Source organism: Centroberyx affinis, unplaced genomic scaffold (genome assembly GCF_046629955.1).
Source record: "Centroberyx affinis isolate AG114_WGS23_722 - 3 ecotype Tasmania unplaced genomic scaffold, CSIRO-AGI_Caff_v1 ptg002541l_1, whole genome shotgun sequence".
NCBI lineage: Eukaryota > Metazoa > Chordata > Actinopteri > Beryciformes > Berycidae > Centroberyx > Centroberyx affinis.
This window is the reverse complement of record NW_027280757.1, coordinates 55,001-70,355: the sequence shown is the minus strand read 5'-3', so window position 1 is coordinate 70,355 and position 15,355 is coordinate 55,001. Positions and strand designations below refer to the sequence as shown.

The 15,355-nt window shown below is 43.3% G+C and overlaps 3 protein-coding genes across 3 annotated transcripts in view; all 3 read left to right on the top strand.

Annotated features, from left to right (window-relative positions):
* Positions 1 to 424: 424 nt before the first annotated feature.
* LOC139656804 (acetyl-coenzyme A synthetase 2-like, mitochondrial) lies at positions 425 to 2,891 on the top strand (the record flags this gene model as incomplete). The annotated part of the gene is made up of 2 exons (XM_071534429.1): positions 425 to 582; positions 948 to 2,891. Coding segments are annotated over 2 exons (347 nt in total), but the record flags the coding sequence as incomplete, so codon positions are not given.
* A 1,615-nt stretch (positions 2,892 to 4,506) lies between these two features.
* Positions 4,507 to 7,985, top strand: LOC139656803 (zinc finger protein 665-like). The gene is made up of 3 exons (XM_071534428.1): positions 4,507 to 4,560; positions 4,797 to 4,872; positions 5,217 to 7,985. Exons 1-3 carry the CDS (start codon positions 4,507 to 4,509, stop codon positions 6,923 to 6,925), a joined length of 1,839 nt encoding a protein of 612 aa, XP_071390529.1. The 3' UTR covers positions 6,926 to 7,985.
* A 941-nt stretch (positions 7,986 to 8,926) lies between these two features.
* apmap (adipocyte plasma membrane associated protein) overlaps positions 8,927 to 15,355 on the top strand; it is an 18,445-nt gene continuing 12,016 nt past the window's right edge. Inside the window, exons 1-2 of the mRNA XM_071534426.1 lie at positions 8,927 to 9,130; positions 12,378 to 12,494. Of these exons, the coding sequence (XP_071390527.1) occupies positions 9,039 to 9,130; positions 12,378 to 12,494 (209 nt within the window). The 5' untranslated portion in view covers positions 8,927 to 9,038. The remainder of the gene's footprint in view (positions 9,131 to 12,377; positions 12,495 to 15,355) is intronic.

The following is a 15,355-nucleotide window of genomic DNA, read 5'->3' as shown; positions in this document are numbered from 1 at the left end:
GTTCATGCAGTTACTGTAGTTACTGTAGTTCATGTAGTTACTGTAGTTCATATAGTTACTGTAGTTACTGTAGTTCATGTAGTTACTGTAGTTACTGTAGTTCATGTAGTTACTGTAGTTCATGTAGTTACTGTAGTTACTGTAGTTCATGTAGTTACTGTAGTTCATGTAGTTACTGTAGTTACTGTAGTTCATGTAGTTACTGTAGTTCATGTAGTTACTGTAGTTCATGTAGTTACTGTAGTTACTGTAGTTCATGTAGTTACTGTAGTTCATGTAGTTACTGTAGTTCATGTAGTTACTGTAGTTACTGTAGTTCATGTAGTTACTGTAGTTACTGTAGTTACTGTAGTTACTGTAGTTCATGTAGTTACTGTAGTTACTGTAGTTACTGTAGTTCATGTAGTTACTGTAGTTACTGTAGTTCATGTTTTTCATGCTGTATCCTCTGTGTCTTCAGTGCCGTTTGCCTTCGTGGTTTTGAAGGAGGTCGTCTCTCTGGACGAGGCGGCGGTGCTGCAGGAGCTCCGCCTCCTGGTGGCCACCAAGATCGCCAAGTACGCCGTGCCTGAACACTTCCTGGTGAGCCGCAGATTTACATAAAAACACCAAACCTGCTCTGCAGGATCACTTTGCTGCCCTGAACAGTTTCAGAATTGGAACCAAACCACAAAATGGAACCAATCAGATTTGGAGGACATTTTACTTTTCAGCGCCATTCTGGATAAGAACCATGTACTAACTGATGATGTAATAACTGACAGATAATGTAAAGAATAAAGTCCAAAATGTTTTTTTTTCCAATAGTGAAATACATAATTACATTATAAGGGATGGAACTTTTTTTTAAATTATTACAGTATCAGTCTGCAGATGGTTTTTACATTATTAAAGTTTCGTCCGGACGCCTGTAAAGTTTTTCTGCTCTTCTTCTTCTCTCCCTCCAGGTCGTCAAGAGGCTTCCCAAGACTCGCTCTGGGAAGATCATGAGGCGGATCCTGAGGAAAGTTGCCACGGAGACGACCGGCGACCTGGGCGACGTGTCGACCCTCGACGACCCCTCGGTCGTCAAGGAGATCATCCAGGCTCACGAGCGGTACAGGAAGCAGCAGGGGAAAGAGAAGAAGAAAGACTGATGCAGAGTGATGGAAAGAGACTCGTTTTTTAACCTTTATTTCTCCAGGAAGTTCACATTCCAGAGGTGGCGATTTGAGTCACATGATTTGGACTCAAATTAATTGCTTGAGACTTGACTTGACTTGGGTTCTGGTGACTTGGGACTTGACTCTGACTTGTACTCTGATGACTTGAAAAGGTTTCTAAAGTCTTGACTTGAGATCTTGTGTTTGTGTAAATGACTTAGATTGAAAGTGATGAGATTTGTTCCAGCAGACGACTGAATTTAAATTCTTTTTTCTGAATTTGTATGGAATGATTGAATTTATTGAAGTTGAAACTGATTATAGAAATCAAACTCATGATGATCTTACCAAGTTGTTATCCTATTAAAACCATATTGCATTGAAAAGTCCTAGATATTTAGTTTTCTTTAAGATATTAAATTGATACTGGACTCTTGATTTGTTCTGACTTGACTTGCTGTTCTACATTTAGACTTGAGACTTGACTTTAATGACTTGGACTTGACTTGGTGATCTACATTTAGACTTGAGACTCACTTGGGACTCGAGCAAAGCAGTTTTGGGGGTCGAGTGCCTTGCCCAGCCGGTCTGGGGATTTGAACCGGCAACTCTCTGCTCAGAAATCCTCTTTCAGAGAAACTTCCTTCCTTCCAGCCGTCTCACTGTGGAAAATCTTATATTTTAAAACTCACTTTGCCTTCAGGTGGTTTTTAAGGCTCCGCCCAGGAAACTGTAAGAAGACTAATGTAATGAAAACATTTTAGTCTCCTTGTCACTCGACATGTTGGTCAGTTTCTTCCAGTGTGGATCTGAAGAGTTTTTTTCCAAAGGGAGATTCCACTCCAACCAATGTGGCCTTTTCACAGCCGATGTTTTCTGGATTGAAGCTGCTGATAGATCATATTTTGTGCTGATATTCAAGCATTGATCTTGAAATTTTTCCATTTCCATGCCAAAAAATTCCCAGTATTCAGTGTTTCCTTTGGGTTCAGAGTTTTCTTCTCATCAGGATGGAAAAGCCTCTGAAACATTCAGAGCATCATGGGAAAGTAAAACTCTCCACTGAAACAGACTGATGAAACAGCATTTATTCAATAGTAGAGAAACTCTGGGAGACATTACTGTCTTTAAAATGAAGCATTAATTCACAAAAGTATTATTGAATAGATAAAGTAATAAATAAAATGTGCAAAGAAAATCAAAACCAGGGTTTGTAGTTTGGTCAGGAGGAAATCTGACTCCTGTTCTGACAAAATGATTTCTGGCAGGAAAGTTATTGATGGAATCTGCTGTGTGGAGCCGCTCTCTGACAGAACAGCTGCATTTTCCAAGATCTAATTATCAGTTTTTAATATTGAGCAACAAATTTCAAATAGAATTCTCTTTTCAAAATGGACAGAGAATTTTAAAATAAAACTGTATTTGTGATGTAAAACCTTTGCAGAAACATGGAAGGAATCTGACTGCACACGCATCATCCAGCCATAACACTGTAAATATGATTTACTGTAAATGTAGTTCAGACTAGATTTCTTCCTAAAGTGCCTTATGATCTTTTTACTGATATCAGATTAATTTGATAGAGAATAAATATTTTTTTGGAGAATATTAACAGATTAAATAGATTCCAGATTCTATGCAGAAATTTAAATTTGCATCATTTGTTGCCATATTGAAATTGATTTTATGATGATATGATATATGATATGATGATTGTATGTTGACAGAAACATAAATAAAAAGAAATAAAAACACGAATAATAATATTCATGAACTTTACTGTGTGTGTAGTTTTTATTGTCAGTTCAAATCACATTTACAGCAATGGAAAGTCATCAGGGTTGTATAATATAATCTAAAATATGATAATATAATATCATTATATATAATTATATATCAATATCATTGTATTATATTATATTATATCCTATTATATTATGCTAATATACTGTGATTTCTCATCGGGGGAAATATCTAAATATTATATTACATAAAATAATCATCGAAAAATCAAACACTTCTGTTGTTTTGCCCTCCAGCCAGCAGGGGGCGACAGACCTTTTTCCTCCGTTCTCCCGCACTGTCGCAAAGACGCTCGTCAATGAAGAGAATCTGTCGCAAAAACAAAACACACACAGCAGCCGTCAGTGAGAACAGTACGGCCAGTCGGTGAAAACAGCAGCTGTCTCACTGCTTTCTCCTCACACTTTTATTCTGTTTGTAAATGTTTGAAGTTATTTTTGGAAATGTCTGGTTCGCTGCAGACTCTGTCCGCCATCTTGGATCAGTTCATCTGCGCTGCGGCGGCGGAAATCTGTCAGATCCTGAAGGAGAAAACAGGAAAAACTAACTGGGAAGAAGAGAAGTTTGGCAGAGAAACAGAGGCGAGGAAGAGTTCAATTTACTGCTGTTACATTATTTACACTTCAGTTTACTGTGAGCAGACAGATGCGCTGATCCGTATGTTTATTACTGTTTGTTTCTGTGCTGTTGCTGCATTTATGCTTTTGGATATTTCTGCATATCTGATGCTGATGATAATAATAAAAAAAAAAGGTGTACTGATCCATTTGGTTATTTATGTCATTTTTATGTTAGCAGATGTAGTTATATCAAAATTAATTTATCTATTTCTAATTTCAATATATATTTATTTATTATTTATGTCACCCAGTCTATATTAATACTGCACACTACTTAATACTAGGCTGCAGTTTGTTTATCAAATATTGTATTCTGCTGCTGAACCTCTAAAGACTCTAAAGTCTATAAATTAAATTTCACACCATTAAAAAAACTTTCATTGTGTTCAAACAGCAAATCTTAAGCAGCAACATCTCAGATTTTTCTTAAAATACTCTATGTCTTGTTTGTGGAAACTGTCCGTATACTGTATTGTAAAGTTCATATAAAAATCTTCTCCTCCTCCTGTCTCCCCCTGCAGGCGGAGCTGCAGTCTGTGATGAGGAGGCTCTCTGAGGAGGTGCTGCAGGAGCTGAGGAGGCTGCTGGAGGAGGAGCAGGCTGTGAGGAGGAGGCAGGAGGAGCAGAAGGGTACATTTTATTTCTATCCTTTATTTAGCTTTATTTTTATGTTTCACATAAAAAAAAAAGTTTCACATAAAAAAAAGTCACAAAAAAAAAACAGTTTCACATAAAAAAAAAAAACAGTTTCATATAAAAAACTGTCACATAAAAAACTGTTTCACATAAAAAAAAAAAATAAAAAAAAAATCTCACATGGTAGAACACATAATACATAAAAGAGCTGCTGCAGGTTCCAGCAGGGAGGAGAAACTGATTTTACTGATAAAACTATAAGAGAATTAACTGCTACTGCTGCTACTTATAATAATAATAATAATATGTTGTGTTTTGCAGATGGGTCTGTCAGTGTTGTGGATCTCATCAGACTGAAGGTAAAACTCCATCAAACCGCATCAAACCTCTGAAATAAAAAAAAAGGTGCATTGCATTGCACAGCAGACTGCGGAGGGTTTACAGCTTTTCTCTGACGCTCCTGCAGTTTCTCACTTATGAACAGATGTTTAGTAGATTTTAAAACAAATGATTCACAGCATTATGATGAGAACTCACTGCTGTTCGTGCACTGAAAGGAAAAGCACAGATCGAAGCTTCTGTTTTTTCCCTGAAGGCTGAAGACGGAGAGACAGGAAGCAGCGGGCGGATCCTTCTCAGCCCAACATCTGAAGACGCTGCGGAGGATCCAGGTGACGTTCAGTTAGACCGTTTTAATCGTCACATTTTACTCTCAGAACTACATGGATGTGATGTTTCACTTTTAGATCCAGGCTCTTTTACTTTCTGTGTAAGAGTTTCAAATGCAGGTAAAATGTTTGTTGAAATGTGAGTCAGTCAGTGTGCAGAAACGGCCCAGTGCCTCCAACAGAAATGTAAAACATGCTGGAGTGTTGTTGCCAATGCTGTGAGTTTTATTAAAATGGTATTAAAATGTTTCACTGAGGTTTGATCACACATGTGCACACACACACACACACACACACACACACACACAGTAGTGTATCAGTGATGTGTGTTCACTCTCACACTGCAGATGCTGCATCCAGGACTGATGATGCAGCAGTGGAGCCGCAGCAGGACCGAGGAGAGACTCAGGAGGAGGTGAACAGCCAATCAGACGCTCCCACAGCCGGGTCCAGCCAATCAGAGCAGACTCCTCCCTCTGCCAACCAAAGACGGCTGAGCGAGGCGAGAGGCGGCAGAACCGAGGGAACCGAGCGCTTCGTCTGCAGCTCCTGCAGGAAGAGCTTCAGGAAGCGGTGCGACCTCGCCGCTCACCTGCGGGTTCACAGCGGCGAGCGGCCCTTCAGCTGCCCGGCGTGCGGGAAGGGCTTCTCCGCCAAGTGCAGCGTCAGAGTTCACCAGGTCACCGTGCACAACAAGGAGCGACCCTTCAGGTGTTCGCACTGCGGGAAGCGGTTCGGCACCCGCGGCCACCTGAGGCAGCACCAGGCCGCCTGGCCGGGCCGAGGCGCCGCCGCCGCCGCCGCCGCCTGCTCCGCCTGCGGCCAGGCGCTGCCCGCCAGGTGCTGCCTCAAGGCTCACAGGCTGAAATGCCAAAAGTCCGACGAGAAGTTCAGATGTCCTGAGTGCGGGAAGGAATTCGCCAAACACAGCTACCTGCTCGCACACCGGCGGGTTCACATGGCGGACAAACCTTTTAAATGTCCGACGTGCGAGAAAGGTTTCACCACGCGGCGCAGCGTGAGCGTTCACCAGGCGACCGTTCACAAAGGGTTAAAACCGTTCGCCTGCGGCGTGTGCGGGAATAAGTTCAGCCAGAAGAGCGGCCTCAGGTCGCACCTCAGGACGCACACGGGCGAGCGGCCGCATAAGTGCGAGCGATGCGGAAACGGCTTCTCCAGTAAGAGCGGTCTGAGGATCCACCGCCGCGTTCACACGGGCGAGAAGGCCTACAGCTGCCAGACCTGCGGGAAGAGCTTCAGCGTGTCGGCCAACCTCGCCCGCCACCGGCACGTCCACACCGGCCACAGAGCGTTCTCCTGCGACGTCTGCGGCAAGAGCTTCACCCAGCCCGGCCACCTGAAGGCGCACCGCGGCGTGCACACGGGCGAGTGGGCGTTCATCTGCAACAGCTGCGGGAAAGGCTTCAGGCAGCGGAGCGCGCTGCTGGCGCACGAGCGGCGCCACGCCGGCGTCAAACCCTACGGCTGCTCCGACTGCGGCAAGAACTTCTCGTCGTCTACGTACCTGAAACGCCACCGGCTGACGCACGCCGCGCGCGAGCCGCACGCCTGCGAAGAGTGCGGGAAGAGCTTCCTGACCGCCCGGATCCTGAAGACCCACCTGCTGCTGCACGGCGCCGTCAAACCGTTTCCCTGCGACGTCTGCGGCCGGCGCTACAGCTCCCCGGACTACCTGAAGAAGCACCGGCTCGGACACTCGGAGGGGAAACCCTTCGCCTGCGCTCAGTGCCGGAAGACTTTCTCCACGCGGAGCGGCCTGAACCTCCACCGGCGCACGCACACCGGCGAGCGGCCGTACGTCTGCGAGATCTGCGGGAAGAGCTTCAGCGTGGCTCAGAACCTGGTTCGCCACAAGCGGGTTCACACCGGGGAGAAACCGTTCGAGTGCGGCGTGTGCGGGAAGAGCTTCAGCCAGGCCAACAACCTGAAGGCCCACCAGCTGGTTCACACCGGACAGAAACCCTACAGCTGCTCCGCCTGCAGCAGAGGCTTCTCCTGCAGGAGGAGCCTGAGGGAGCACAAGTGTCTCTGCTGACTGACGGGTCGGGAACTGTCCTGTCCAGTGGATTCATCAGCAGTCACATGACCCGACGAAGTGTCCATGAGCAACACACTGAAGCCTCCCTGTCACTCTGGACAGGCAAGTGACACTTGGTTAAAGGATCAGTTGATTGATTTAGTTCCTCTATGTAACTCCTCTGTTCTCCTGTAGCTGTTGGACCCACAGACAGTCTTGTCTCCAGTCACCGGCACCGACCGTTTCCCCTCGGCGGATCGTCTTCTACCGAAACTCTACTGTTTACGATCTGACCCGACCGTCCGGAACCAGATCGCCCCGCCAGGAACCGCCTTTCACCCCACAGCGGTCTGTGCTGCTGCAGAGAAAAATAATTCTGTGATTTCCTGAGTAACGGAGGAACTGAGTCTGTTTCCTCTCGACTCTGTGGAGACACAAACGACTCATTATATATAGGAAAAAAAAATCAATGAACTTATTCTTTAAATATCTACTTTCTGCCACCTGAAAGTTGCATTTCGACATTGGACTGTTAATATAAAGTGTTACTGAAAGTGTCTGCTGAATTGTGCTGTATACCGGTCACTGTGGCAGCAGGACTAAAACACTTAGTTTCCTGTGTGTTGAATGTCCAGACTGCAGATGGAGGCTGTTCAGCAGGTTGATGTGAAGTCGACAGTGAAGCTCAGAGCAGCAAAGCTTTTCATCGCAGGTTTGGAGTCTGAAGCTGCAGCTGCTGAAGGAAATAAATCGATCTGTATGAATGTAAACTGACAGTTTAACAGTCTGTGCTCCTTTTGTTTTATTTACAGTCACTTCTGTCATTACCTGCTGCTGGTTCGTTTATTTGAAGCTGTAACTTTGCAGCTTGTTAGAAAGTGACTGGAGTTTATTTTGCTGTTAGTGTTTTCTGCACATGAAGAGAACTTGGTGTGTTTTGTTTTTCTGGAAAAAAAAAACTGTGCATGATTGAAATAAGATGTAGTGATGCTTCCAGACCAGCAGGAGCCGCTGCAGATCTGCCACAGACCGCACAGGACAGCAGAAGAAGAGCAGTCAAGCCAGTGAATGACAGATATACAACTGAAGATTTAAAAATAAAAGCGCCATTTTGGAAACAATACGCACTGCACAAGTGAATTATTTGTTTATTTCTTATACATGTCATACATTTATATATCAATGCCCATATTACATGACATCTTGTGTAGGCCTTGGGGTGTAATGGAGGTCAGTGTACAATTTAAATGTACATTGTACATCAGAGAAGTATTATGAAACTGATGTAAGTTAAATGAGGATAATCCCTTTAACAGGTTTTAGCTCAGAAACTACAGCAACAGAATTTTACCTGTCAGACTTCATCATCCTATTTTGAATGTTGTTTCAATAGCAGGTGAATGCCTTTTTATTTGACTCTACAAATGTATGGATAAAACATCTTGTTTACATTTAGATTCTTTATACACATTCTTTACTTGAACGTTTGTACTTGTTTGTTTTGCTCAAACAAGCAGAGATCCTGTACAGACCCACAGTGTGTTCAGTTCTCTGCACTGAAGCAGCTGCAACACGGTTCAATTACCTCGTGCCATAAGGTTACTTAAAATACTTGAGAACGTGACGTGATGCGACATCAGAGATCAATTTATCTCAATTTCTATACACTGACCAACTTGAATTTGTGCCTCTATGTGGGAAACACTGCGTCTCACAGTCAAAGACGCCCCCTAGAGGCCATCTGATCTCACTGAACGTCCCTGTCTGACTGACTGACTGCCAGACCTGCGCGCCCTCTAGAGGCCATCTGACGAAGTGCAGGCTCTGTCCCCGACTGACTGATTGACTGACCTGAATTTGTCACTTTCTGCCTCCGGCCGCATGGCGCGCATGGCAAAAAAGGCTGCAACACATTTGTCAATAAGGATTTTATTTTGAAGGTTACGACCGGAAGTCCCTTGCTGTATGACTGTGCGGCTTGACATCTCGGGCCTGTGCCAAGCTCCAGCCTGCCGTTTCCAGTCCTGTGCTGTAGGATGCTCGGCTCGGCTCGGCTCTGTTCGCATCGACTCGGCTCGGCTCTTCACCCGGGTTTTCCTCATAGCGACAGTCCGGCCCGGTTCACTGCGACATGAATGAGACGGAGGGGCTTCGCCTCCGGCGGCTGAACAGACCGCAGGTCATCACCGACGACCTGCACGAGCCCCGCTACAAGGGAACCAGGTAAAACACCGACACACGACAACACACACTGCGGTCTGTTACCCGGTCTGTTACCGGGTCTGTCCGGTTCACCGAGCTGCAGGGAGCTGGACAGTTAACCGCTTAGTTAACTGGTAACCGGGTACATGTAAGTGTTTCAATGGGTTGAATGTAAAACCATCAACCCATTGAAACGAGATGTGGGTCAGCTGAGCAGCGGAATGCAGAAGAGCGTCAGGTGTTTCAACCAATCAGATGTAAACAGCTGCTGACTGACAGGCGACAGACTGCCGTCATGTCCAAAACATGAGCTGCATGGAATCTAGTAAAGCGTTAATGTGTTGATGTGTGTGTGTGTGTGTGTGTGTGTGTTAGTGTGTGTGTGTGTGTGGGCTCGTTCCCTTACAGCAGTGAACATGAGATAGTTTCATGTTCCACTGATACTGTGGGAAAACACAGTTTCTGCATGAAGACGCACAGCTGCACCTCACACACTGAACCGTCCAGCACAGTGGGATGTGGGTCAGAGGAGCCTGCAGTTATTTCATAACCAATCAGATGTGAACAGCTGCTAACAGACTGGAGTTTCTTTCCTTGTTGCAGAAAACAGATGAAATAGATGGATAGTATGAATCTAGTGATGTGACACCGACAGTGGTGGAATGTAACTAAGTACATTTACTCAAGTACTGTACTTAAGTACAATTTAGAGGTACTTGTACTTTACTTGAGTATTTCCATTTGATACTACTTTATACTTCTACTCCACTACATTTCAGAGGGAAATATTGAACTTTTTACTCCACTGCATTTATTTGACAGCTTTAGTTATTAGTTACTTTGCAGATTTAGATTATTAATACAAATTATTAATCAACTAATAAATTATGATATATTTTTATAGGTTAAGCTACCCAGCAGTATATAAAGTAATTAAAATTAGCTCCACCTTTACCAGCTGCAGCATTAAAGTGATGAACACATTAATGCATCAATAATTATAGTCTGATAACATGATATATATGATTCTGAAATGGGCCATTCTGCATAATGACTACTTTTACTTTTGCTACTTTAAGTATATTTTGATGCTAATACTTTTGTACTTTGACTTAAGTAACATTTTGAATGCAGGACTTTTACTTGTAACAACTGACCTGGTGTCAGCAGGTACTGACAGAAAACTGTTTCCTTACAGCAGAGAACAGGAGATCGTTTCATGTAATGTAATATATGCAGCACTGATGCTAAATACAGCTGCATGTGGTGAAAAACCATCAAACCATCCAGCCCAGTGCATTGTGGGTCAGTTGTTGTAGATAACAGAGCTGCTGCTTCCTCCTTTCTCTTGTTCTGCCTGTTTATAGTTTCATCTTTTCCATCAGCTGTTCAGTCAGAAACAGGCTGATTCAGCTTGTTTTTTTTATTTTGATTTTTAAATTGGTCTTTAATCCAATTCCAGGTAGTGATGAGACAATAACAGATATTACTGTATATCGTGGTCAGAGGTGGAGACTCGAGTCACATGACCTGGACTCGAGTCACAGTTTCAGTTGCCTGAGTCTTGACTTGATGCATGAAGAGAAGACTTGAGACTTGACTTGGGTTCTGGTGACTTGGGACTTGACTCTGACTTGTACTCTGATGACTTGAAAAGGTTTCTAAAGTCTTGACTTGAGATCTTGTGTTTGTGTAAATGACTTAGATTGAAAGTGATGAGATTTGTTCCAGCAGACGACTGAATTTAAATTCTGTTTTCTGAATTTGTATGGAATGATTGAATTTATTGAAGTTGAAACTGATTATAGAAATCAAACTCATGATGCTCTTACCAAGTTTTTATCCTATTAAAACCATATTGCATTGAAAAGTCCTAGATATTTAGTTTTCTTTAAGATATTAAATTGATACTGGACTCTTGATTTGTTCTGACTTGACTTGGTGATCTACATTTAGACTTGAGACTTGACTTTAATGACTTGGACTTGACTTGGACTTAAGCCTCAAGACTTGAGACTGACTTGAGACTCGAGCAGAGTTGACTTGGTCACACCTCTGATCGTGGTAAAAAACAATAACAGATATGACACCAACATTTTTATTACTGTGACACCGCAGCTCTCGTCTGTCATCACTGATGTTTTATTTTTTTACCTTACCGTTTCTATAAGCTAAACCAGTATTTTATCATTTTGTTTTTTAAGAAAAGTCAAATTTCTTGTGGTTGATATGATACATTAGTTGAGTAATTGAAACATATTACAGTACAGTTTTTAAAGTTTTATTTTTTTTTATAATTAATAATAATATCATATATAGAGATAATTTTGGTCAAGATAATTGTAATGTGAATTTTTTCCCGGTAGCTCTGAATTGATCTTGAAAAGTCTTCAGTCTGTCTGGACCTGTAGTCTCTGTGTGTTGCTGACTCGGTGTTGCTGACTCGGTGTTGCTGACTCTGTGTTGCTGACTCGGTGTTGCTGACTCTGTGTTGCTGACTCGGTGTTGCTGACTCGGTGTTGCTGACTCTGTGTTGCTGACTCTGTGTTACTGACTCTGTGTTGCTGACTCGGTGTTACTGACTCGGTGTTGCTGACTCTGTGTTGCTGACTCTGTGTTGCTGACTCGGTGTTACTGACTCGGTGTTGCTGACTCTGTGTTGCTGACTCGGTGTTGCTGACTCGGTGTTGCTGACTCTGTGTTGCTGACTCTGTGTTGCTGACTCTGTGTTACTGACTCGGTGTTGCTGACTCTGTGTTGCTGACTCGGTGTTGCTGACTCGGTGTTGCTGACTCTGTGTTGCTGACTCGGTGTTGCTGACTCGGTGTTGCTGACTCGGTGTTGCTGACTCTGTGTTACTGACTCGGTGTTGCTGACTCTGTGTTGCTGACTCGGTGTTGCTGACTCGGTGTTACTGACTCTGTGTTACTGACTCTGTGTTACTGACTCGGTGTTGCTGACTCGGTGTTGCTGACTCGGTGTTGCTGACTCTGTGTTACTGACTCGGTGTTGCTGACTCTGTGTTGCTGACTCGGTGTTGCTGACTCGGTGTTGCTGACTTGGTGTTACTGACTCTGTGTTACTGACTCTGTGTTACTGACTCGGTGTTGCTGACTCGGTGTTGATGACTCGGTGTCGCTGACTCGGTGTCGCTGACTCTGTGTCGCTGACTCGGTGTCGCTGACTCGGTGTCGCTGACTCGGTGTCGCTGACTCGGTGTTGCTGACTCGGTGTTGCTGACTCGGTGTTGCTGTGTTTTGTCTCTCAGCACCTACAGTGGGAAGGTTTTCCGCGTGACGCTGCTGTCGCTCGGCTGCTTCCTGCTGCTCCCTCTGCTGGTGGTCGTCCTCATCCTGGAGTCTCCCATCCAGCCGGACGTCCTCAGGTACAGCTCAACTGTTAACTGGAAAAAAATCACAGAATGGTTGGACTTGGTGTTTTTTTGTTTTTCTGGAGTTTTAGAGCTGCAGGTAATCTTTGGTCCATGAATCAAAACTTTTCATCAGACTCAAACTCAGTAAATCTTGCACATTCACATCTAGTTTTTGTTTTTTTCAAAATCACTTTACTTTAAACAATTTTAAAATTCTAAAAAAGTTAGGACAAGAAAAACCTGATTCACAGTTGAAATTGCAATTTCAGTATTACAATTGCAATATTCTGTCAAATAATTGCAATTAGATTCTATCTTTCAGCCCCATGCTCAGGTCAGCTTCAGGTTCTGTTTAATCAGGAGAAATAAAGCTGCATTCCATTGGAAGTCGGAGGTCGGTAGTTCCGAGTTGGAATTACCGACCTCCGATCTAAATGCGTTCCAGTGCGTCTTCTCAGGAAAACATGGACGCAACAGCCTTTCCGAGTTCCGAGTGCAATGGAACGCAGCATGAATCCTCCTTCTAACTGGTGGGATAACGAGGCCCGGCTGAGCCAATGTCAGCTCTGATTGGCTCTGAGTCTGAAACAGGAAACAGCTTCTGGTTTGTTTTTCTGATACAGCGCTAGCTACTTTGCAGAGTAAATTCCAGTTAATATATAAACTCTGAGTAAATTTATGAAAATTCTTGTCAAGACTAAATTCTGTTTTGTCGATGAAGCTTCCAGCTTCTCAGCTGAAGCTTCTGTTGTTGTTCTGTCTGCAGCTTCTCTTCTCTGTGAACAAACATCTCAGAGTTTTGATGTTTTACTGTTCAGACGTTTGTCTCTAACATCCTCCAGTGTTGTTTGGGCCTTTTTGCTAGCTAGCTGACTGTTGCAACTTCCTTGTTGTTCCTGTGACAGTAAACAAGTGAGCAGCAGAGCCAGGCTCCGCCCACAGCTCCGCCCATATCTCTGTTCATAGGCAGCACTTCCTATAGGCTGAATAGGTAAATGCTTAGAGCCGCACGCATTCATTAATTTATTTTGTCTACTTTTGAAAAACAAATATTATAATAAATGTGTTTTACTCAGTCTTACTGCTTGATGGTGGGTAGGATTTTCCTCCACAGGAAATTTTGCCTCAGGCCTCCATCAGTTTAGAGCCGGCCCTGGCTCCGCCCATAGCTCCGCCCATAGCGCCGCCAAATCGGACTGGTTTGATTGATGATTGACAGTCCAACTGTTGGGTTTAAATTTCTCCAGATCTCTGTTGTGGCTCCAGAAGATTAACATCACTCCTCTATACTGAACACTGAACACAATAACTTGTAATTATTACTACATATTCATACTTATTTAAACTTATTTTAACCAACAGATTGGTCAGAAAGCGCATGACAGGGCAGCAAAGGACATGAATACAGAAAACAACAGAGAGAACAAACTTCACACATTTAAAGATTTGAAGCTTTGAGGACTAAACACTCCCATTCGTTTCTTCAGGTTCAGTTTGCTGCTCAAGGGCCAAACTGGCAGCATGAATGTTTCAGGCTTTTGGACAAACTTTTCCCAGTAAAGCCAGTTCCACCTGAACCTGTTTCCAAGCTCTTTCTCTGTTTTTACATTTCCATACATGTCCATCCTCTGCCTCGTGTTCCCGTCTGTTCCTTCATCTGAAACACAGCGAGATAAAAGAAGACTTAATCTAAAATATAGTGAAAGGCTTTAGGATTAAAAGTTAAAACAAAAGCCTCTGCTGTTGAGAAAAAATACTTATGGAATTCCGTTTATTCTTAAGAAGAAACATAACAACAAAGTGAAGAAAATACATTAGAACTTTTTAAGTAGTAACTCTTTTGTGAAGGAAACTGCAGCAGGAGGATCAAACACAGCTGGGATCCTACCGGCCTTGAAAATCCTTGCAAGTGTTTGAGAAGAATAAAACCTTAATAAAGAATAAGGCCTTGAAGGTAAATAAGGCCTTTATGTGAACGTGTGGAAGTGAAGGGTCGGTGTTGGAAGCCAGACTCATCGGTGTGCCTCAGCTCTGTGAGGAAAACCCTGATGCAGATCTGCAGGTTTAAATGACGGATTTCACCGTGATGTCGAAATCTGACCGAGGTCACGTCCGACCACAGAACATCTGAGACCGGATCAGATTTTAGACTCCATCTATTCTGCCGACTCAGCAGCGTTTACTAGTTAATAATTCATGGAAATATCTGTTTCCAAAGTCCAGTGCAGATTTCTGTCTAAAAGATTTTTGTGTGCAAGAAACATCAGATTCTCCAGTCAGAGTCCGAATCACTTTGTTTGCCAAACAGTATAAAACTCCTGCATGGGACCAGTGTGTGATATTTTCTACCATATATCATCTAAACTTCTGTATGTATAGAATGTAAAAAGGCATTCAGTCACTGCTGTTGGAGATGTAATAACCGGCTGTCAGCATTCACCTGATTTCACTTATTGGACTTGTGAAGGTTTTGTGTGAGGAGCAAATGAACTTCCTCTGCAGTCTGCTCTCCTCGGGTCGTCAGGAGTAAATGAACTTCCTCTGCAGTCTGCTCTCCTCGGGTCTCCAGATGCTTCTCTGAGTCACGAGGCTTTGAAACACAGACTCTGCTCATAAAACAAGTCGCTTCATTTATTTTAACTTAGAAGTTTAATTTCTCACCGGCTGCTCCAGACTCTGACTTTCACTGTATGTGAAAAGTGTTGTGAGTTTATCACTGACTTATTCCCTGACTCACTCACTGATTTACTGACTTAATTACTGACTTAATTATTGACTTAATTACTGACTTAATTCCTGATTTAATTACTGACTTAATTACTGACTTAATTACTGACTTATTTAATGACTTCATTACTGACTAACTTATTGAC

What these genes read in the sequence shown, in the direction of transcription:
- LOC139656803 (XM_071534428.1), top strand. Translation starts at nt 4,507, where the DNA reads ATGTTGTGTTTTGCAGATGGGTCTGTCAGTGTTGTGGATCTCATCAGA. An exon ending in TGGATCTCATCAGACTGAAG is followed by an intron (nt 4,561 to 4,796) that starts GTAAAACTCCAT and finishes TTTTCCCTGAAG; the next exon opens with GCTGAAGACGGAGAGACAGG. An exon ending in AGACGCTGCGGAGGATCCAG is followed by an intron (nt 4,873 to 5,216) that starts GTGACGTTCAGT and finishes CTCACACTGCAG; the next exon opens with ATGCTGCATCCAGGACTGAT.